A 22,003-nucleotide genomic window follows, 5' to 3' on the forward strand; every position below is an offset into this window, starting at 1 on the left:
CATTACTAGTCAGCTGCTGAGCACAGGCATTACTAGTCAGCTGCTGACAATAGGCATTACTAGTCGGCTGCTGAGCACAAGTAAGACTTCCACTCTCCCCAGGCCTCACTTTCAGCGCCTGCATTATCTGAAAACCAGGGCCTTTCACATATGGTGTCTGTAGGCTGCCGTGGTAGATGCATTTGCTACCAGGCTTGGCAAACCACAAGCAGAGTAGGTACTGGGTGTCGTTATTGTTGCTAAAAAAGACTATTGAGGATGTAGGAAAGAAATATATGTGAGGCTTGAATGAGAGTGAGGAGTAAGAAGCCCAGGGGCCACGTGAGGGTCGTCAGGGCCCCAGGGTATTTGACGGGGCATGGAGTCAGATGGAAGAGAAGAGGTGCCAATCGAGGGGCTTGGGCCAGGTGTCAGGTCACCCTGTCTACCTGCCTGCAGCCTTTGCCTCCAACGGTTTTATCTAAAAGCAGGACAATCCTAATCGGGAAAGGCTGCCATGCCCTGCATATGCCCATCCTAAATGGCTGCTTGTATCATTTCTGAAGGCGTGGATAGAGGTGCCCAACGGGCTGGAATCTCAGGAAAGCGCCGTGCTCAGTACATTCCCGAAGGTCTCCTTTGCTCCTCCTGGAACCTGATTTTTTTTTTCCTGCTGCCATCTGTGGAGCTGGGCAATGTAGACAGACTCTGAGGCTGAAAGACAGCCTCTGGTTGTCCATAGCAACCCAGCGTCAGGGAGAGTGCTGGGTGCCAAAGGTGTGGGAGCCAGGATGGTATTAGCTGTTCCTGCTGGAGTATGCCAGGATGAGCTGCCTGTCCCCAGCTTGGGAACGCATTCTCGTCATCCTCTGAGGCTCTCTCAAGGAAGTGTGCCTGTCCATTTCAGGGAAAGGATTTTGCTAGCAGACCGTCACTGCTGAGAAATGCAGAGACAGTGCTAATCTCCCTCCCTCCCTTCATTTCGCCATGTTGGATGCATCAGAAAGCCTGTCTGGGCTGAAACTGGGACAGCCCAAACCAGTCCGCCCTTGGAATTCCCCCATCAGTTCCTCGTGTAACCCACAGGCCTCTGCTTCCTTCCTTGGCCATTCGCAAATTCTCTTGCCATCTCAGAGAGAGATGTCCTAGGAGTCAGGACTCGGGTGTCTTCCCATAGAGGACTGAGATAAAAGTCTTCTGTGGCATTCGGAGGCCATGCCATAGAACAGTTCGGAGCTCAACTCTCGGGCTTCTCACCTCCAGCTTAAATCTGGGCCTAACCACCCTCTGGCTGCACTTCAAAGACAAGGCAGATATCTGATCCTCCTACTCAGGCACGGAACGAATTCCCCACCCTCTCCGTGTATGCTACCTTGGTGGTTGTGTCTATCAAAGAGAAGAGCAAAGGAGCTGGGATGGAGGTCATGCGATGGGGTCACAGCAAGGCTCTGCCTTGAGTCTTCCCCCTTGCTTTCATGTGTTGGAGTCCCGCACTGGAGAAGCAAGCTACCTTGCACGGAGGTCCACGCAGGAAAAACTGAAGTCAGCAGGCAACCTCGTGAGCGAGGTTTTCCCTAGATGAGCCTTGGAATGCCTGTCACCCCAACCACCAGCTTGGCTTTGTGGGAAACCAGAGCTGGCACAATCCAGCTAAGCCATCCTGGGACACCTGCACTCAGAAACTTCAGGACACTCGATATTTATTGGATTGAGCCAGCAAAGTTAGGGCGACTTGGAATATGGAAACAGATGGTGCATAAGTCATAGCAAGGGAGTAGCATCCTGAGAGTCAATTCCCTGTCTTCAAAACGGGGCGATTGCAACTGTGAACGCTCTCTGAGAGAGAAACTGTAGGGGACTTAGCCCACCACTAGGTAACTGAGATCCAGGACTGTCATCCCTGTAGGGGCTATCACCCCTTGCACAGCCACAGACTAGCTAGAGAGCCCTAGGTGAATACCTCAACCCTACCGCATCCCAGGATTCTCCACCAGCAGAGCCTCCTGACCCAGGAAGACAGATAGCACGTGTTTAATGCTCAGCATAAAACGCCGAGAGGCTGCCTAGCAACTGCTCTGTAAGCAGTGTCCCGTGTTATTATGGATGCTTCTGGTGACAAGGACAGCGACTGGAAAAGAAGAAGCAAGATCACCCTGAACTGTCATTAGAAGGTGGGACCCAGTGCCCAGGTGAGCTCCTCAGACAGCCTGCATTTACCCAAGCATTCATCTCTGGCACCAGCCCAGCAGAAAGCTTCTCCTCCTCCACAGAGAAAGGGTATCTTGGGCATTCCCCCGTTATAGACCTTACAGCATGGAACTGCCTGGTATGTCTGATTCCCCTCCCTTCGCTTGCAGTCTCTTGAAGGGAAGATGGTTCCACATCCTCGAGTGTCTACAACCTACCCCGGTGCTGGGCAACTGGGGAAGGGCATAGTTCCTAGGTGACAGTGAATGAGCTTCTAGGTGACAGCATACAGCCAAGTGCAGCCAAGAGTAGGTGGGGGCTGAGCTTTGTTTATTCAATCCCAGTGTCTTGTGATCCCCCGCGAATGGTGGTTAGGTTCGTTCAGTGTTGGGTAGTTTTGCAGGCTGAATTGGACATTCTATAAAGCAGGGTGCCTGTCCTTACAACATCCATGGAAAAGCACGCGTGTGGGCGCTGAAGGCAGCAGAAAACAAATGAGAGGCGGGCAAGCAGCCAGTGCTGAGTCCTAGATCATTGCTTCTTGTTCTAAAATATCTGTCATTCATGAGAACGCTGCTATCAGACCACCATCCCACCCCCGAGCCAGGACCGAGGCTGTGTGCCAAGGACACCGGCAGATTAATGCCTGCTTCCTCATAGCATACAGGTTAGGGTGGGGGTGTATACTGCAGAAGAGAGCCCTCAATAGTTGTCAAAGCCTCAATCTAGGGCACACATGTGCTCCTGAAACCACCACCCCCGTTCTTCCCAGACCAATCTTCCCTTCACCGAATAACCTTCCCCCAGCCATCACAGTTCCACACATGAGCAACAAACTAGTAAAGGTCAGGACTTAGGAAGACACCATTGTGGTGTGAACGGTCTGCACCAATTTTCCCATAAGTCAATGGTAGCGCGCTTCTGTGGGCCCTAGGATCAATTCCTAGCGCTGCCCACAGAAAAAGAACATTGGTAATTATATCAAAATCAAAAAACACCCATCAATAAACCTGACAGCAAGCAGTCAAAAGCCACACATGGACAAGATAAAACATAGCTGAGAGAAGTCACTGGACCAAAAAACCAGGAGCAGACTGTGACCGACTGTCAGATAATGCCTCACCCGTCCCATCCCACCCCCATTGACCTAGAGATGGAATACAACCCCCGAGACTCCTGCAGCTTTTCTTGCAGAAATCATAATTGGACTTCCAGACTCCGAGGTTAGCAAAATCATGCTAACAGAACTGAGGTGTCAGGAATACCTCAGACTTGAAGCCAGTGAGCAAGGCAGCCTGGCGCTTACATAACGCAGACAAATGAGCCAAGATGCATGGTAGACGCCAGGGACAGACCAGGGTATACACAGTCAATGACTTACAGCCAGGCAAGGACTAAGGAGGGCCGGCCCTTCCAACATGTGGTATGCTACTACCAGATATTTGTATACAGAATAAATCAGTTATATGACCCTTACTTCATATAACATATTTTGAAAATATTCTGAAAATGATCCATAGATGTTAAAGCTTCAAACTTACAAAGAAAAAGTTTAAGTTAAGTGAAGAGTGTTTTTTTTTTCAGTTTAAACTCAAAATAAATCACAACAGAAAAAACTGAAACCGTCGGGCTCCGGCATCTGCTCTTCCAAGCACAGATACTTGGGAAGACAGTATGGTGGCTCCTCAGAAAGTTAAAAATAGTTCTGACATAGGAGCCAGCAATCCTACTGCCACACACATAGCCAAAGTCCATGAAATCAGTGTGTCAGAAGACACCATCACGCTGTGGAGACTACAATCTTGTCCATGATGGCTGAGCTACACCCTAAGCCTGTGTCTATGATAACAGGACAGAGAAGCCGCCACACGATGTGGTGGGATATTATTCCCTGCAAAAGGGAAGGCAATCTTGTCATTTGCAACTCATTTAAAGGGAGAGGACTTAATACTAGGAAAAATCCAGGCACAGGAAGACAGCTCTCACTCCCATGCAGAGTCTAAAACAGGCAGGACAGTAGTTACAACAGGTAGAGAGGAAGGGAAGGTGGCTGGAAAGCCATTAATTAAAAGATACACAGTTTCTGTTACATGCGGAAAGGCTAATTCAGGAGCTCCGCCCACAGCATGGTGACCACATATGATAAAATGTTACATTGTTGAAAATCATTTAGAGTAAAATGTAAATGCTCTGGCCATAAAAAAAAAAAGTAGATGTGGTCAAACCACGCATTGAATTGCTCAGTTTTGCCATTCTATAATGTATACTTACTTTAGAATATTTTAAATCATAATGTGCATGATAAACATACACAATTTTTCTTGTCAATTGAAGTCACTGATTTTTATAAACGCTGTTCTTCCTAAGACACTACTGAGACAACAAAAAGGTAAGCAGAAGCTGGGAGAGAATTTCCTAAACAGCTGAGAGAAGGAAAACCACAGACTAAAAACCTGTGCACACACAAAGACCTGAGGTCTTCAATACAGAAAAGTCCCTTAAAACTACCAGAAGAACACGCATTCCACCAGAAGCAGAGACAGAGGGCATAACAGAGCATCTCCCCCAAAAGAAATACAAATAACGACATGAAACCAAGATCAGTATCATTCAAGATTAAAGAGACACAATGAAGATTTGTCATTTAATAAGGAGTACTTGACATAGATATACTCACACTACAAAAACGGAATTATTCCAGAGACTGTCAGCTGACGACTGTGAAGTGCACGTGGTACAGACATACAGCAACATGCCACGGACCTACTACAGCGTCGATGCTGACATGGTCTGTACCCTCCATTTGTAGCATTTGGTTTAGTAGGGGCAGAGAAACATGGTTCAGTCTTCACCGAAGATCCCACGTACAGGAAAAGGTACATCTTCAGTTATCCCAGAATAAATGTGCAGAGACACTGCTGAAAGAAAACCTCACCCAGGCAGCAGTGGCCACGGAGTGCCCGGGTGACTGATACTTTATTTCTAAACTGCAGTGTGTTTTGTTTTAATATGCAATACATTTATATTTCTACAATTAAAGAAATATAAATTTCTTCATTTTAAAATGAAGGGTGAGAATGGGCCAGCAGGATGGCTCAGTGGGTAGAGGCATTGCCACTAAGTTTTAACGACTGGAGTTCAATCTCAGGGTCCTACAGCATAGAAGAAGAGAACAGACTCCCACATACATTTGTGTGTGTGCACACACACACAGAGACAGACAGACAGACACAAAGAGACACACAGAGAGAAATGTAATAAAAATTTTAAAAAGTCTCATCCTAATGTTTCAACCAAACAAAAGACACTGAAGGACAGTAAGGCAAATGGCCACTTTCCCTAAGTGGACATGGTGGCAAGAGCCACCATCAAGCACACGCTCTGGTTTGCACAGGATCAGGTGCAATTCGAAGAGCGGGTTCCAACAGGTTTCCACTGTTGTGGGCACTGGCTGTGCTACCACTGGGGCAAGTCACTGAACTGTGAGCCTCAGTTTCCTTTGTAGAACTAAGGCTTATAAGCACCAGTGTCTGGGGTTGTGGATTTTACTTAAAATCCACACCGGCCCTGGCTAGTTTATGCCGACCTGACACATCTGGGGTCGAGAGGAGGGAACCTCAACTGAGAAGCTGCCCCCATGAGATCAGGCTGTGGGCAAGTGTAAGCCATCACTTACTTAGTGATCAAGGGGGGGAGGGCCTGCCAATTGTGGGTGGTGCTATCCCTGGGCTGGTGGCCCCGGGTTCTATAAGAAAGCAGGCAGAGCTCCTCCGTGAGGAACAAGCCCGTGAGCGGCACTCCTCTGTGGACTCTGCGTCAGCTCCTGCTCCAGTTTTTGCCCTGTGTGAGTTCCTGTCCTGACTTCCTTTAGTGATGAACTGTGATGTGGAAGCGAAAGTTGAATAAACCCTCTCCTCCTCTATGTTGTAGCTGGCCACGGCGTTTCACCCTCTCTGCAGTAGCCTTAACTAAGACAACGTTGTACCCTCAGCTAGGTGTTTGACACATGAAACGAACTTGGTAAAGGCTAAGCTGCTGTGCTCTTTCTGAAACACCTGTGGCCTGGGAGCTAACTGCATCCTAAACACTTTGCTGATGACACCCTGCTGTCAGTGGGCTCATTCCCGCCTGCATTCTCTGCTGGGTTGACTGAGACCTTCCCCCTAGCCCCACCCTCACTCACTAACCCCGCCCACATCAATGTTAAGATAGTGAGAAAATTACTGTCAACTCTGAGGACTCTAGGACCACCAGTGAGAGACAGGAAGACCAGAGAGAGAGAGAGAGAGAGAGAGAGAGAGAGAGAGAGAGAGAGATCTGTACCATGAGGTTTCCTAGCACCTTCCTTCCCCCAGAATCTTCCCCCAGAATCTTCCCTGACTTTCCACCTGCCCCACCATCTGTTAGACTCCTGAGGCCTGAGGCCTGATGTCTGCTCTGTCAGCCCCAGTTGACCTTCATATCCCTTCCCAGGTGATCAAAGGCCCCAGACTGGGGGTGTCCTGACTCCTACAATCCAGCATACCCCGTTCCTCTGCCTCTCTGGGAACAGCACACACGTCTGCTTGAAGCTCCCTGACACCGCTGTAGCCACCCTGAGACTCTAACCAAAGCAAGCTCCTGGCTGTCAGCAGGCTAGCAAATTCAAGAGGAGCCAGCAGACACCATCTCTTGGGTCATACACGCAACAGGAAGCCAGAACAAACTGAGGCTGGAGTGGAAGCCACTTTCCTTGGACAGTCCTGAGCCATGGCCCAGGGGCTTACCTTGGGCAGGCTGACTGGGGTCCGGGGCTTGGTCCTAGGGTTCTTGATCAAGAGCCTCTGGTCAAGGGGCAGGAGGTGGTATTTCATGGCTTCAATGAGGAAGTCCTTACAGGTGTTGTTGTTCTTGATCAAAGCTTCCTCCTCGACTGTCTGGGGATAACAGTGCACAGGTGACCCTCCAGCAGAGTGGGACCATGATTCCCTAGGCTCTCCCCAGGCTGGGGCATTCACAACTCTCACTCATCCCTTTCCCATACCATCTCAGACCCCATGAAAGGCCCACCGAGTTCCAAACTACCACACAGAGTCCCGCCTCTCAGCCCTGTTCTACCACATTGAACCCCTGATCCTCAGTCTCCTCATCTATAAAATGACATGGACACACATGGACAAACTCAATAGTTAGTTTGTGAGGTGCTAGCCCCGAGGAAGATACTGAGGGACACTACAAAGCCCCCAACCTGAGCCACTCTAGTCCAGCTGCAGAATGAGAAACTGGATTTACTAAGTCCTCTGGCCAAGCATCTCCTGGACCCAACAGTCGTGAGGAATGAACATATGGCTGGGGCCATCATCTTCTGGCAGCTTGGAGCTGGCAGGAAAGATAGATTGATGGCATGAGGCCTTTGCCTCCAGAGCCCTCTTTCCCAGACATAATCTGGGTTTCTCTCACCCACCCAGTTGGTGATGGAACTAGGTTAGGATACGTCATAAATGCTTAGGGTTAAAGAAAAAGTGAGGGGAGGGTACCCAGTTTCAGGCAGCTGGTCCCAAAGAGACCCTGTGGTGTGAGGGAGAAGCTCCCAGGGAGTGAGTGTTCACGGGTTTGGCTGCAGCTCAGGATGGAAGCAAGCTTTAGAAATACAGATTGTGCTGGTGTGGAAAGGGGAGCCAACACCACTGAGCTGTCACTTAGGAATGATCACGATGGGGGCTGGAAAGGTGGTTCAGCGGTTAGAGCACCAGCTGTCCTCCCAGGGGACCTGGTTTCCATTCCCAGCATCTACAAGGAGGCTCACAACTGTCTGTAACTCTGGGGAATCCAGTGCCCTCTTCTGGACTCCAGGAGCACCAAACACGTGGTATACAGACACACATGCAGCGAAAATACACATGAGACAAAATTCTAACAAAAATGATCAAAGCTATAAAGTTTATCCTGTGTGTTTTATCGCAGAACGGCACAGTATACATTTGGGCTGTTTTCCAATGCCCATTAAGAGCGGGGTAAGTTAGCAACTCTGAAGCCCGAAGGTCGCTAGCGTGGAGGGAGGAACTAACCAGTCTCCCCACCGGCTCCGGCTCCTGCACCACCTTCAGGTTAAACTACGATAAGTTTCAAGATCAAATAAATCTTTTTTTTTTTCGGTTTTTTTCAAGACAAAGTTTCTCTGTGTAGTCCTGGCTGTCCTGGAACTCACTCTGTAGACCAGGCTGGCCTCAAACTCAGAAATCCTCCTGCCTCTGCCTCCCAAGTGCTGGGACTAAAGGCGTGTACCACCACTGCCCAGCTAAATAAATCTTAACAATGCAACCATTCCTAGAGGAGTTTACCTCATGATGCCTGATAAAAGTCCGTTTTACAGGAGGGTCCACATAGCCTTTCTCTGGCCATTGCCTCTTACCCTCTTTCCATAACCAAACTTGAATTTCCTGTGATAACCAGAATAAGTCTGTGTCTTTGGCTAAGTTTAAGTCGTAGGGGTCTCGGAAGCGTCCTTAGCTTTCTGTGGAATCCAGTCCCTTGGGTACACACCCACACTGAAACAGTCCCTGCTGGAGGCTATTTCCATGGGACAGAGTACGGTTGACCTTAACATTGGTAACTCAGGCAGGTCGGGCGGTGACATGTGTCCACCAGGTGGCAGCACTGAAAGAGCTTCTAGCATGTGCCTATGAAGAGGTCTCACAAGGAGACACGCACAGAGAGCATCTCACTGAGCCCTCAGGCCTGAGAACAACAGGGACACACAACAGGACTTCACAAATACTCATGGACTAAACATTACCTGTAGCCCCAGATAGTACAACAGCAGCTAGACACTATAACAGGCCTTTCGTGGCCTGTCTCTTCTTGTTCTCATACATTCCTATCAGGGCTGGTGTTATTTTAACCAGAGAGAGACTGAGCTTCTAGGGTCAGGTGTGGCAGGGAGTAAGTGACAAGGGCAGAGGGCTGGGTGGCACTGCTCAGCCTCCTTTCTCACCCTGGCGTCTGAACACGCCTCAGGAATGGCTGAGGGCTGGCCAACTTGCCTAGGCATTTCGTTAAAGTCACATGTCTGAAGTTCTGCAAGGATGGCCGACGCCATTTACTGCATGAAATGAACTGCCCCATATGTAAACAAGACAGATGTTATCAGAGGTGGCCGCTCACAGGAATGTGTGCTTCAGGGCCATATGAGTGTAGACCTCAACTCCCTCATGCAGATTAGGGACTACAGACCAATCCCAGTCTTTTTCTTGTCTTTTTTTTTTTTGGGGGGGGGGGGATTGAGACAGGGTTTCTCTGTATAGCTCTGGCTGTCCTGGAACTCACTCTGTAGACCAGGCTGGCCTCAAACTCAGAAATCCGCCTGCCTCTGCCTCCTAAGTGCTGGGATTAAAGGCGTGTGCCATCACCACCCAGCTTAACCCCAGTCTTCAAACTTCAAAGCCCCAAATCAAAAAGAAAAAGGTGGGTGGATCTCGAGAGCCTCATAATCATTGTCTCAACGGGCTGTTATAAAGATTAAATAAGAAAACACTAGTGCACCTAGAATTCTTAATTTTCCTTTCTTCTCTTGGAGAGAGTAGAATACACACTGGATACAGCTATGAAGAGCCGGTTTTCTCACTCCTGTCCTGGACTCCGAGTTGCCTGAGATCCCAGCAGAGAGGGAACATGGGGATATTATGGAAATGCCTCTTCCTTCTCCATTCTTCCCAGGGAAAACCAGTTCACACTGAGTGTCTGTCCTGTTGGGCTCTGTGCTGACCGCCTGCCCGGATACTCAGAGTTCCCGAATCCTTGCAAAAGCTCTTCCTAGATCTACTGCAGCATCCAAGACATCAGAGCACCGGGAGACAGTGAGGTAGCTCAAAGCTCTCGGACAGACCGAAAGCTCACATCTGCTCCGATCTGTGCTTTCACATTCCCTGTCCGTACTTCACTCTCGATCCAGGGAGTCCATGCCCTCCATCCCCACAGAGACTCATGGAACACCTCAGCTGCACCACGCAGCCAGCCCTCCCTCTGTGGTCCACCGGCTGGCTGAACCCGCAAACACTCACCTGGACCAGGTAGTCCCTCGGTAAGAGAGGGAGTCGGACGTGCTCCATCAGCTTTGCCATGTGGTCTAAGCGAGTCTCCTTCTCGTAATTGATCCATGAGATCACAGCTTCAAACACCTGGGAAGAAATCACAGAACGCTTGCAAACAGCTGCCTTAACCCATAAACCAGGAAGAAAAGTTGCCGGCCAGGCCAGCCATGCAGGCATTTAATCTGAGACTTGATGTTCAGGATGAAGCAAGGGTAGGAAGGCCTTGGACAGGAGCTGGCCTGTTAGAGAACACACTCGTAGAGTGATAAGCCTGTCCAGGATGTATAGGCATCATGGTTCAAACTAAGTAGGTTCTGACAGTCATTTAAGAATGGAAATGCAGAATGGTCACTGTAAACTAGGTATGAGATGGGTGCTCAAAAGGACCAGAATCCCTAGGGCAAGGGTCCTTCCCCTCATGTATATCCCAGGTAATGTAGGATGAGAGGTAACAGGGCTGCCCTCTGCCTAAGGCTGGATCTGATGATGGAAAGTGACACCGAACGCCAGAGGACAAGGAAAGATTTCATGCCTACGCAAATCGAAAGCTGGGGAACCTGGACCCAAAAGGAGAGGGTGTCATTCGCTCTCTACAGGGTTAAGTCCAAATTCAGATTCTACCTGACTGTGCAAGCAGACAGGCAAAGTCCAGACCTGACGAGGCAGAACCAACCAGAGAGCTTACTGGAAATGGATAAACATACCTTCGGGAGAGAAATGGAAATATGAAAAGTCTTTAGTTTAAAAAAATACCCTTCTGGGGGGGGGAAGCTTGCCAAAAGGCTCACGTAAGTGGGCAGGAACATGTGTCCAAGGTGCCAGTTGTAGCGTTATCACGGTAGGGTTTTTTTTTTTTAAGAAGGAATGATGTATTTATTTTATGTATGTGAGTACACTATAGCTCTCTTCAGATACACCAGAAGAAGGCATCAGATCCCATTACAGATGGTTGTGAGCCACCATGTGGTTGCTGGGAATTGAACTCAGAACCTCTGGAAGTGCAGCCAATGCTCTTAACCACTGAGCCATCTATCTCTCCAGCCCACAGTAGGGTTTTTAAGAAGAACAAGGATGAAAAATTGGTCTTTGGTGTTAAAGAGACTAAAACACGGGCTGCAGAGATGGCACCGCAGTTAGAGCACTTGTTCTCACAAAGCACCCACAGGGCGGCTCACAACCATCTATAACTCTAGTTCCAAGGGATCTGATGCCCTCTTTAAGATTAAACAAATTGTATACTTAACGTGTAACATTTCACTGTTTTTGCAAACTCTACCTCAAGGTGGAACAGTCTTGTTTTTCAAAATACAGTAATAGATCCTAGCACAGTGAATAAAACCAGACCCTGGAGCCCACGAACACTTCGGGAAGAACAGGAAGGGCTCCTTCTGCAAAGGGAACCGCCGGCTAGTCAGCGTAAGGGAAAGCCAGAATTGAGAAAGCTGTGTTTGCAAGCACCACCGTAGTAACCGACTCAGCAAGAGTCATCAGCGGGTGCTAACATCAAAGGTCATCAGGAATAAGAGTTCTATTCTGAGTCGTGCCATGGGTGACATTCCTTACAGAGCAGGTGTCGCACTCTCTGACAGATACAAAGGATCAAGGTTAAAAAATGTACTACTTGTAATGGGTCAAATTTATTTATTTGTTTGCTTGCTTATTTTGTTTTAGCTTTTTGAGAAAGTATCTCTCTGTGTAGACCAGGCTGTCCTGCATAGACCAAGCTAGCCTTAAACTACAGAGATCCTCCCACCTCTGCCTCCAGAGTGCTGGGATTAAAGGCGTACACTACCACACCTAGCCACTAAACTTGTATTGTGTGTGTGTGTGTGTGTGTGTGTGTGTGTCATTCACAGACGTGCAGGTAACTCAGAGGCCAGAAGAGGGCACTGTCTTCCTCGGAACTGGAGGTACAGACGGCTGTGAGCCACTAAGTGGATGGAACTCAAACCCATGTCCTCTACAAGAGCAGTCAGTACTCTTAACCACTGACACATCACTCCAGCCAAGAATTTAATTTTTAAAAAACAGAACAGAATTAAAGAAAATGAGCAGTATACGTGCTCAGTTTTTCTTGTTTCTGAATGTAATGGGCTGTATATTAATTAACCACAAGCACACAAATATTGAAATTCTCCTCCATGTCTTAAAAATCATAAATTCAATAAGAGTTCTGTCCCTTAGACACAGCAGGGTTTCTCGGTGCATAATGTTCACTCAAAAGCTCTTGTCAGTGAGTGGGTGGGTGAGTGGGCTCAGAGGAAGCCTGTGATGAAGCAGTGGCTCCGGGCCAGGCTGGAGTGGAGAGAGGGGCTGGGATGAGGAGGGCTAGAGTAACAGAGAGTCAAACAGAGGCTGCTGGAGAAGCAGGGCTTGTCTGGGGGAGGTGATGGGCTTAGCATGATATCCACACCTCCTCTTACTCCCTTCTACCTGACTGTGAACTTCTACAGGAAAGAGAAGTTCACCATCTGTCTCCTGCCCACATCCCGTATAGGATGATACCAAGTGGCGGGGTGACAAACGCTGAGGGATGACAAACGCTGAGGGACAAAGCCTTGGGTAGGCAGAGTTTAGTCCTGGATCACATTCTCCCCACGAAGCAGCATAGCCTTCGCTTTAAAGATGAAAACATGAAGCCTAGGTCAGACACCACGGCAGGAGCTGTCCCATAAGGAGCTGTTCACAGTGACAGCACCTCCTCTCCAGCCTCCCTGAGCACCCCCACAGAGATGGTGCCTCCGCATCAACTGGCTGCAGCTGGAAAGGACTTCCCATCCTAATTCATGGGCCTGATGCAGGAAAAGGGGGTGAAAAACCCACCAATCCCTGAGCTCCCCAAGCTCAGGACCTGAAATCCCACCAATCCTCAATCTGGAAATCTCTGCTTTGAAAAGTTCTACCCCCTCTCCCCCACCCTGAAAATCCTATATAAGCCCTTCCCTTTGTTCAATTCCCTGCTATCTGCTCTGCTCTCAGGAGCAGAGGACAGCCATTCCTAGATTCATCCGTCCACACCATAAAAGAATGAAAGACTCCAATAAAATTCTTTCATGAGATTTGCTGCCTGGTGTGACTCTCTTGTTGGAAGAAGCCAAGAAGCAATAAAGAGAAGAAGTTAAGAAAGAACAGGCCTGAGGCTCCTGAGCTCCTCAGCTCAGCTGGGGATTCCTTCCTGAGCTCCAGCGTCTCAGGATGCCCTTCCATTGGGATAGCTTCTGCCCTCACAGCTGTGTGGTTCCTGGGCTTCTGAGTCCCAGGATACCCTTCCATCTGAGTAGAAACACTTAACAATCCCCAATTCCCATGAAGACCTCACAGACACCGCTGCCATCCTGACTTCTCACGTAAGTCAACGGAGTCAGTGATCCTTCACTGACTTTTCCAACCCAGAACAGGAAGGAGGCAGATATGTGGTCCCCTCAAATCCACCTGTGGTATTCCTATTCCCATTAGTCTCAACTGCCCCTCAAGTGTCCACTAGCCCAGCTTGGCAAAGTAGAGAACACAGGCCAAATCCAGCCTGCACCTGTTTTGTAAATAAAAACTCTCTGGAACAGCGCCACACTCTTCAGAGTCTCCAGGGTGAGAATCCCACAGCACAATGCCCAGAATACTCCATATCTGCCGGTTACAGGAAAAATTACAAACTCATACTCTGTAAAATCTAAGCAGAGATCCCAGGGCTTCAGTCAAGGGATCCGGTAACACAATGTTACAACATTTCCCTGGGGCTTTAGTCAAGGGACCGGGTAACACTTACAATGTTACAATATTTCCGTGGATTCCCTGATGAACCACTCAGCTGCTTACACTTCTTCGCTTTCAAAGAAACAGGGTCATTCCCTCGCTGACTTAAGCTGCCGAACCAGTTTCTTGGATGCTCTATGTGCAGATGAGTTGAGGCAAAGTCTTTATTGTTGTAGGCTCTCAATCCCTAAGCATAAGCCTTGGCCAGAAAACACTGGGTAACTCCCCACCCCACCCTGGTTACACAGGCAGCCAAGCCAGGCTGGACCTGAATACCTCAAGTAAAGGGAGTTCTCGGAAGTGGGTGCCGAAGCTAGCTTTCAAAATGTATTTTGAAGATCAAGAAGGAGGAGGATTCGAGATCCGTAGGCAAGACTGTAACTTGGTGAGTTGATTCTCACAAAAAGGAACTGGAAGAGAAGCTAATTAAATAATATCAGAGGAAAAAAAAATGAGGTTCCTGCCCATGGACCTGATTTGTTAATCAGGATTGGAGGGTTTTGATCAATAACATTTCACATGCATAACCTCATTGAATCCACACCAAACTTCCAAAGGAGGTGTCGTGACTCATATTTTAGAGATGATCAAATAGCCTCAGAGAGTAGCAAGTTAGCAGATGCCACCACTTTACCAGGGAGGAGGAACTGCAGACGCAAACTCACTTTGAAATAATGCATCTCGGTCTTGAGTAGCTAAACCCCTGAGCCAGCTGCTGAGAGGGGCGCCTTAAGCCTGCACTAATTATAGCTCTTCTCAGGGTCCCGGGACATCATCCCAGGAGACGGGGGAGACAAGGGCATTTGCCATGTCTGCTGCCATGCTTTTCAATTGAGAGCTTCTATATGCAAGAATGGTCATGTTTTGTTTCTTTTCTTAATTTTTCAATTAAAATATATTTACATCATTTTCCCCCTTCCCGTTCCTCCCTCCAAACCCTGTCCATATATCCCCATCCACACTCTCAGATTCCTAGCCTCTTTCTGTTAATATATATGCACATACATATGTGTGTATACATACATATTCATACGTACACACATACACAGTCTACTGCATCTATTTACTGTTGCTGGCATGTCTGTGATTTCAGCGCTGACCATCTGATTTTGGATAACCCGTTAAAGAACTCAGCCCTGGTGGAAGCTAATTCTCTCACTCACGATAAGCCGATTTTGAAGACTTTTAAGCAATAGATTGTTTTCTTAAGGAAGCTGACCTCAGGCATCGCAGAGAATGTAGCAGGATCCCTGGGCCTCCTACAGAGCTCCCGGCAATCCACCACGAGGTAGACAGTGCAAGTGGACAGTGTGGGATTTGTTTTCATGTCTTTGCAAACTACTGGATAGTGAACTGCAGTCCCATAGTGAACTGCAGTCCCCTCCTCAGCTTAGTGGTAGTCAGTGTGGGTAACTGAGTGGGTGTGTGTTGCTACCCCGCCTAAGCTCTGGGAATGGGCCGCACTACCATCCCCCACCCGGATTCCCTTGAATCCACAGATAAGAAACACAGACACCTATGTTGCTCAGTTGGTATGGGAGGCTATCCAGGCTACGGTACTCCCTCCAGTGTTTTCCTGGCTTTTCTTCACACTATTCTGATATGAAGTCATTACATAATCCTTTAAAAAGTCATTTTACCCCACTGGTATTTCAGGATTACTTTTCACGTAGACTTGGTAAATTAATCCTAACGTTACCCTGTCGTTTAGACGGTGTGAAATGATATGAAATACGTTCCTAAGGCATTCCAAAAGCCTGCTTACTTTGTAGTTTTAATCAAAAGTTCCCTTTTATCATTGAATTTGCCTACATTCATATTTTTTTTTACAATAAAGTTAAAATGCTTTAAAAATCACAGGCCAGCTCTGCTTGGGTTTTGGGTAGGCCTGGTCAAGGCTCTTCCTCGCTCTTTGATTTTTTCCTTATTTGATTTTTTTGCTTTTAATATTATACGCTGCATTTATATCTGCTGGTTTAAATCCTGCCATACTTCATTCCTAGGCTTTCAGGGTAGCAGATCGTTTGTTATCTTCACTGAAGCGTAGATAATTTAGATCACATTAAGGATTACATTAAGAATGTTTCTATAATTTACTTTTGTGGGGACCATTTCTCATCCAGATACCTTGATGCAGACTACAGCTTTTCATACTTGAGGAAGAATACCAGATGCAGGATGCATTCCACAGTCAAGGGGCTCGGGGCCAAATGAGCCTGAGAACCACCGCTTGCCACAGCCAAATCTCCATCAGAGATTCGAACAGTTCAGTGTTTAAACTCCCAGGAGTCTGCAGGACAAAGCTCCGAGCATTTCCCAGCCAGGGCTCCCAAATGCAGCGGTTCTCAACCTGTGGTCCGTGACCCCTCAGGGGTCACAGATGATTTGGATACCCTGCCTATCAGATACTGACATTACGAATCATAACAACAGCAAAATTACAGTTATGATTGGGAATGGCCACAACATGAGGAACTGTATTAAAGGGTCACAGCATAAGAAAGGTTAAGAACCGCTGCTCTAATGTATCTGCCCTGAAAACTCCCTTTTTTCTTTTAATGCCAAAAAAAAAAAATCTTGTAATATTATAGTTTTGTGAGGCACCATTGGCTAAATTCTGCCATGAAAAACTAAAAATTCTCACCCCTTAGCCATTTGTACAGATCTGTCCTTCATTCCAAACCTCAACCCGCCACAGATCCTTGATTCTCAGCAAGCTGGCCACGTTCCTCCACAAGTGTACAGCAAGCTGCCCCAAACCGGACGAGAAGTGTCTACAAATCCTACCACCCATAGCCTGAGGACTCTGCAACGTCTTTCCTACTCAACTATCGGGATAAAATACTCCTGGGTGCTTTCCATGAGCACAGACTATGAGGAGCTCCCCCTTACATCAGGTGTTCTGGACATGGGCTTTCAGTCTATCTGCCTGCCACACTGAACTCTTGGACAGTAATGGCTAGGGGTGGATCAGCTCTGTATCTCCTGACGGAGTGCTACAGCAAGGGGAAGCAGAGACTTCTGTCTCTGTTCACGGGGCTCAACTGCTCATGAATTCAGCTGCCTCACTGAGCCCTGGTTACCTGTCATGCAAGCAGCGGGGGGGGGGGGTTATTGGTAAAGCTAGATTCCCTCCCCAGAGAGGCAGAGGCTGCTCACGGTATATCTGTAATCTTAGCACCTGGGAGGTGGGGATGGGTATCCAGAATTCAAGGCTATCCTCTGCTACATAGCAAGGTTGAAGCCAACTTGAAATACATAAGCTCTTATCTCAACAACAAGAAAAACATATCTTGAACTGTGTTCTGGCCAAGGAACATTAAACACAAATGTATATGCAAATCTTTACATCATGCCTTTAAGTTAAAATACTTATAAGAACCTATCTATGGTATAGGAAGTCAAATGTCAGCTGCCCTTTGAGTTAGGGGAATCAATTCTGGAGTCTGTTTCATCATCTGCATGCGATGACCTGTTTGCTTTGTAAAATGTTGAGTTGCACATGTGTTACCTGCTCTGCGTTTCTGGACCCACCACGATACAAACTTCACATTGAAAGCAATCGCAAACTCAGCCCACAGAGTGTAGGTGGCTGAGGCCAGCTCTGCTTACAGCACTGCTCAATTGTGGGAATTTAACTGTACTCCCCAAAGGATAACAGCAGTGAGAGGGGTGTTTCGAGAAGCCATTGATTAGTAAATCAAAACCACATCAGGTGCAGTCTGTCTCCCTGTGAGTGGTCTGTCGGGAAGGACTCTTGAGGTCCCTAAAACAATACAGACATTTGCTGCTGCAGGACGTAGGCAAACCTAGTTGGAACTGGCTGGAAGATTCCTCCCTGATGGCTAGCCCTGATAGTGTCAGAATGTCTGTCACCAAGTCTTACTTGTCTGTGGACCCTGTGTGGGACAGTACTGACCAGGCAAGGTACTCCCAGTGAGGTAATAGTGGTAAGTCTGTTATAGGGGTAACCAACCATTTACTGATTAGAATCAAGGCCCCCTCTCCAGGGTCAGGTTGGGGAGAGAGTCATATCAGACACCATAAAGCCAGTCATAGCCCATGGTTTTGAAAGTCACAGGCCTCAGTGGGGAAGCCGTTGCTGTTATTTGCTAAACAGACATGTGCCTGTCCATCATGCCGACTTCTACATGACTATGTTTGGCCCCATAGATTAGGGCAGCTGCCAGCTTTGCTTATGGGGCTCCTTTCTGCTTCGATGGTCAGCAGCAGCTACAGAGACACTGAACTAACTGTATAGACAACTGACAACTGACAGACAACTGCTGAATATTTTGCCATAGATTGGGTGTCTGATTCCCTCCCTCCCAGGATTAATGAATACTGAAGAAGGATGTACGAGCCAGGGTGAGGTCGGGGAGGGAGTATCGGGGAACAGTGACTTCCAGGTGTGACAGGGTGGCCCACTCATGACCGCTGCTGTGATTGCACAGGAGGATCTGCACACGGCTGAGCCCATCAGCAGCCTGTCTTGGGGGAGGGGCTCGTGAGAACACATCCCTCCTTGAGGGTTTACAGACAGTCAGTGGTTGACAGGGCATCTTCTTCAGTGGGTCAGCCATTGGTAAGGAGCCTGTACTCCTATAAACAAATAAAAAATCCTCCCCCATTCACTTGTAAACAACCCTAATGAAACTCACTAGGTCTCCTCCCTCTCCCTCTCCCTCTCCCTCTCCCTCTCCCTCTCCCTCTCTCTCTCTCTCTCTCTCTCACACACACACACACACACACACACACACACACACACACACTAGGATTACTAGTTGAGAAGAGGAGGAGGAGCAGTAGGAACATGAGAGGGACAAGAGAGACTGACAGATTATTGAAGTATGCTATAAACATGTATGAAATGTCCTAATGGAAGCCATCATTAAAGATAACTAACACATGCAAGTAACAGAGACAACGCTAAGGGAGACATGTCCGCTGTCTGGGGCTAAGAAGCTGGGCAAAGACCTAAGAGGACAGCAGTGCTTCCACAGATCATCCTAAACAGTAAGGTTCCACTGCTCGGTCACCATAAAACAATGTCTTCATGGAAGTCAAGCCCAGCCTGCCAGGCAAGGTTCTTCAGCCTGAGTCCCTCACCAGAAGCCCATGTCCCAGGATATATTATAACACATGCTATAATACAAAGGAAAATCCAACCTGAGTTCTCATGAAAACAGATATTAAGAGACTTAGCCCATTTCTTTCTGATCCATGACAAGCAATCCTCTGTCCAGTGTCGACCCGAGGCTGCCTGTGAAAAGCCTTACGCACCCCTCAGCAGCATCCTAGTCCCTCAGCCCTGATTCCCACTGTTGAATAAAACACCATAACCAAGAGGAACATGGAAAGGAAGGGTTTCCTGCAGCTTACAGCTGGTGGTCATCCAGGGAAGTCAGTGACGGGACTCTCTCTCTCAGAAGGACCCTGTGGGATCCTGGCTTGCTCCCCACGGCTTGTGTGGCCCAACTTCTTACAGCACCCAGGACAAGCTGGCAAGGGGTGGCACCACCCACGGTGAGCTGGGCCCTCCCAAATCAATCACCAATCAAGATAATATACCACAGACTCGCCCACAGGCCAGTCTGAAGGGGGCATTTTCTCAATTGATCGTCCCACTTCCCAAATGACTCTAGCATGTGTCAAGCTGACACAAATCCAGCCAACATATTCATGTTTCATAAGATGGCACGGGACAATTGAGCTGTACAAAGCCAAGACTCAGAGACACCCAATGATTGCCGAGCCTAGGCTGCAACGCCCTGGCAAACTGCACTAGAACTCAGGAGATGTTGCCAAATCTCTCTTCTTCCTGCGTGCACCCTGGGAGTTTGCTATCCTGCCTTTGTACTTTCAAGGGTACCTGTAGCCAGAGAGGGATGCAACAAACCAGTTACTTACAGGCTTAGATTTGATCCACTGCACCACAGAAAAGAACCCAGGAGGGTGTTTGTATTGGCTCAGTTGTGGTGTGGAGAGATGTGGAGAACCTACCCAAAGAACTAGTAGTAACACATGATTCTGCCAGGAGGATTTGCCTTGTTCTCAAGCAACAGGTGTGTGTGTGTGTGTGTGTGTGTGTGTGTGTGTGTGTGCGCGCGCATGTGTAAGAATATGTTCACCTGTGAGTGCACCTGTACAGGAGAAAGGGCGACTGACATTGAATATCTTCTTCAAGGATGCTCCACTGTATTTTGAGAGACAGGATAGATCTCTTGCTGAATCAGGAACACCCAGCTTCGGCTAGACCGCTGAGCCAGGAGGCTCCCAAAAAGCTCCTACCTCCCCTCGGCCCAGCACTTCTGGTTACAGACACACATTGCTATGCCAGTTCTGACACAGGTGTTCTGAAATCCAAATGCATGCCTGGTCCAGAGAGAGCACTCTATCCACTAAGCCACCTCTCTAGGCCCACGTAGCAACAATTTTTAAAACAAAAACCAAATGAAGAAAATGGAGGTAAACCAAAGCCCCACCTGCCCTCTACACACACACACACACACACACACACACACACACACACACACGCACGCACACACACACCTCCACATGCCTGTTCTTTTCTCAAGAGAAGTATTAAAATCAATCTGGTCAGCTGACCTAGGGCAGGGCCACCCTCAGCCTGGGTCCCTCACTCCTATGAGGAGGGTTCAGCTGAGCACCCTCGTGGTGTCAAGAGCTGTGCACGGCACAGAGATGGCTGTGGTACCCTAGGCTGGATTTGGAACGATAGGTCATGACAGTGCTCCGCAGCCATGAGGATGCTGGGAGAAAAGCATCCCCTGTGGGAGCCTGAGTCAGTCACTAACGCTTCCAGTGGCCAAACAGATGCCGAACCACAGCACTGATGGAGCCTTCCCGTCAACAGTATGTCCTGTGTTCTAGGCAAATTCACGCACATTTCATCCCCTCCTAGAACAGCTCGACGGGGTAAATCCTACGCCGCTACCTGCTTATACAGATGAAAGCGCTGAGCCTAGGAAGGGCTCTCTATCCACTTACTCAGCAAATATATCCCATGGTCTCCCCTGAGCCTCATCTCACTGTAGAAGACAGGCAGCACCTCTGACCACGTGGTAGATACATTCTGGCAGAGGATAAGTTGCTTACGTTAGCAGCTTTCTGGCTCAGAAGAAGCAAGCTGTCTGGACCCAGCCACCGCCTAGCACACTGACCGTTCACAGTAAAGCACCACGCCTCATTGACTTCACGAAGGGCAGGTTGATGTTTTTCAACTCTGATGTCTGAAACCTGGCTGTACCTTATAATACACTCACAAGAAAGCTATGAGCTACAGGCAGAAGAAAGTTAAGTCTGAAGTATAGCTAATACAGCTGTTAAAGGTGGATTTAGGTAAACCCAGGTTGTGTGATTATGAACCCAACTGAAACGTTTACAGCTGTTAATACTAAATGCAGTTGAATTTTGACTTAAGACCCCTAAGATTACTTCAAATACATTTAAAATAAAAACAAAACAAAACAATGAAACAAAAAGGGAAAGCTGTCGTGTGTGCCAGCGGTCGGTTATCACTTCCTGTGTAATTACAGGATGCAGGAATCTTAAAATCTGGGCCATGATTTTCAAAGCACAAAGGACTAGCATTCAGATGGCGAACACTAGCTTTTTAGCTGCTAGCAATATTTGATGAACTAAGAAAACTAAAACTATGGCTTCGGGGCCTGGAGAGAGGGTTCGGCGGTTCAGAGCACTTGCTTCTTTTACATAAGACCTGAGCTGGTTTCTAAGCACCCACGTGGCAGCTCACAACCATCTGTAACTCCAGTTTCAGGGGACCTGACGCCCTCTTCAGGCTTCCAAGGGCACTGCATGCACATGGTATGCAGACATACGTGTAGATCTCTGAGTTAGAGGCCAGACTGGTTTGCTCTGGGCCAGCAAGGGCCACACAGGCTCTACAAAGCAAGTTCCAGGACAGACAGGGCTATACAGATAAACCCTGTTGAGGGGGGAAGGGGAAGAGGGAGGAGGAGAGGGAGGGGAGATGG

At 48.1% G+C, this 22,003-nt stretch overlaps 1 protein-coding gene across 1 annotated transcript in view; it reads right to left on the reverse strand.

Annotated features, from left to right (window-relative positions):
* Klhl3 (kelch like family member 3) overlaps positions 1-22,003 on the reverse strand; it is a 114,526-nt gene that overhangs the window by 19,570 nt on the left and 72,953 nt on the right. Inside the window, exons 7-8 of the mRNA XM_028772063.1 lie at positions 10,206-10,322; positions 6,933-7,082 (exon numbers count right to left, since the gene is read on the reverse strand). Coding sequence (XP_028627896.1) covers positions 6,933-7,082; positions 10,206-10,322 — 267 coding nt within the window. The remainder of the gene's footprint in view (positions 1-6,932; positions 7,083-10,205; positions 10,323-22,003) is intronic.

The sequence above is a fragment of the Grammomys surdaster genome, unplaced genomic scaffold (genome assembly GCF_004785775.1).
Source record: "Grammomys surdaster isolate TR1022 unplaced genomic scaffold, NIH_TR_1.0 211, whole genome shotgun sequence".
Taxonomy (NCBI): domain Eukaryota; kingdom Metazoa; phylum Chordata; class Mammalia; order Rodentia; family Muridae; genus Grammomys; species Grammomys surdaster.